The sequence below is a fragment of the Anarrhichthys ocellatus genome, unplaced genomic scaffold (genome assembly GCF_004355925.1).
Source record: "Anarrhichthys ocellatus isolate YVR2014 unplaced genomic scaffold, GSC_Weel_1.0 scaffold20, whole genome shotgun sequence".
Taxonomy (NCBI): Eukaryota; Metazoa; Chordata; class Actinopteri; order Perciformes; family Anarhichadidae; genus Anarrhichthys; species Anarrhichthys ocellatus.
Window position 1 is genome coordinate 4,577,409 of NW_022280050.1, and position 2,131 is coordinate 4,579,539.

The 2,131-nt window shown below is 39.3% G+C and overlaps 1 protein-coding gene across 1 annotated transcript in view; it reads right to left on the minus strand.

Moving 5' to 3' along the window:
* Positions 1-310, minus strand: part of glb1l (galactosidase, beta 1-like) — a 9,591-nt gene extending 9,281 nt beyond the window's left edge. The window contains exon 1 of the mRNA XM_031858682.1: positions 116-310. Within this exon, the coding sequence (XP_031714542.1) occupies positions 116-181 (66 nt within the window). The 5' untranslated portion in view covers positions 182-310. The remainder of the gene's footprint in view (positions 1-115) is intronic.
* Positions 311-2,131: the final 1,821 nt, after the last annotated feature.

The window sequence follows — 2,131 nt, forward strand, 5'->3', positions numbered from 1 at the left end:
TGGAAAACGGTTTCTACTTTAACTGTTATAAAAGGTTCCAGGAACTACGGAGCTGTGGGTAGTCAGGTGACTTTTTCTACAATTAAGTAACCTCAGTCAACTTTTAGTTTCTTACCAAGTTTCCACTGACGGATAAACAAGCGAGGTTCACTGCAACGAAGAGTAAGACACCAGCAGCCATGTCCGCTGCCTTCCTGCGATGACCTCACCTTAAACTAGTGCATCACTAATAAGCATTATGCGAGTACTATTTCATGCCTGTTATTGCTGTTATGCTGCATCCAGTAGTCTGTTAGCAGCGGCGGAAGAATCATCATCAACGTCCTGCCTGTAAAGCATTGTCACGTGGTTATCACTGGGCATCCGCAGGGTCCTAAAGACCGACAAGTTCACCTCCAGCCTTGTCCTGGCTGCTTGTAAAAGTTTCTACTGCTCTGCTCTGGTTGACCACATTCAAGATATTAGTTTCATAGACAGTCCTCTGTTTAGTATTTGGTATTGAGTTAAAACTACAAAAAAAAACGTGTTTACAGTTTGGTTATTAGATACTGTTCACGCTAAACTGTTCATTTTATGAGAAAAAATGTAAACTAGATTAAGTGACATAATAATACTCCCGTATATGTTCAGCATGGTAAATAAATTGTTTAAAGCTGGATGGAGTATCCATACATGTCAACAACCCAAGTTAAATAGTGATAAAATGAATAAATGAAATAAAATGAAAGTAGGTGACTGTGTGGGGTAAGGAAAAAACAGAGAGCCAACAAGTGATGCTGTCACAACATGCTATGCATTATGTAGGTTTAGAACAATTCCATTGTGTTTGGCATAGCAAGATAACAAAGCAGCCAGTTCAGGAATGGTTTTGCTTTATCATACCTGCAGCACATGCTCTGCCCCGTCCTTCTTTTCATGTCGTTTGAATGATGGTTAAAACCCTTCATCATAAAGCTCACATATTTATTCAAAGGTTCAAGGCACTTGTAATAACAGAACTCTGCGACATTTCAATTTTGTGATGAGTTGGTAATGTTTTTTTCTAATGATTCAAGTACATTTGCAGTTAGACTTCTTGCAGTTGGACAATTAAATGTGCAATAACATCACATGCTTATATAAATCACTAGATGGCGCTTCAATACCTATATGGGAACTGAAATGAGCTGATGAAAAGTGAGCTCTGATTGAGATGAGACAATTACATTGTTTCTTAAGAAGATTTGTGCTTTGATATTCGGCTTTATTTTCTAAATGCCTCTTTGTTGTATCTAAAAATATGAATATAAAAAACAAGCATGATTTATGTCTATATGCTATGAATTCATTCACTGATCCTTAAGCAGTCAAGCTGTCTTTTCTTCTTTACGTTAGTGGTCTTGAATGCATCTATTGTGCCTGTTTAATTGCATTTTTCCAGCAAAAAAAAAGGTGTCTTGTCACTATCTGTTGCAGTCATTTGTGTCCAAGAGTCCTGACGGTGCATGCACATCATTATGGTTCTAGAAAGTTCCTAAGTAGTGAAGCGGCTGATGTTGAACAGCAACCACAGTTTATCTCTGTCATGTAAACACAAAGCAGTTGATCTTGCTCATTTGGGTTAATAATGACTGTGTATCAGCCTGCTGGCCTGTCATTGTGGTAATATGTACACACACATACTTTTCCCAATGCGTTTACTCTTTTTCCAGTCCCACCCCCTCAACACTAATGATTGTCCATACAGCAATCTCATTTCCTGCACTGTCTCATTATTTGCCAATCTCCATTTTAGGAAGACTGAAAGGGTGGGTGCTCCCAATTGCTAATGACAACTGATCTCAACAGCAGATAGGACAAATGCTATGGCTCTTTGGCTCATTAGCCCACTGTCAGACGCAGTTAATTGTCCTGGGAATGAGAGGATGAACGACATACACAGGCTTGTAATTTGGTTATGAGCATGGTGGTGCCCGAGGATAGCTTTTCAGTATCCCATCTTTGAAGTCCCTGAGCTTGTGGAAAATGGATGTTCAAACCACAAAACCCCAAGTGAATAATGCACTGAGGACAACACCACTTACTGAAATACTACAGCAAGACTGGACGTCTAAAGGAAGTGACTGAGACTAATACAAACGCCACAGAGACT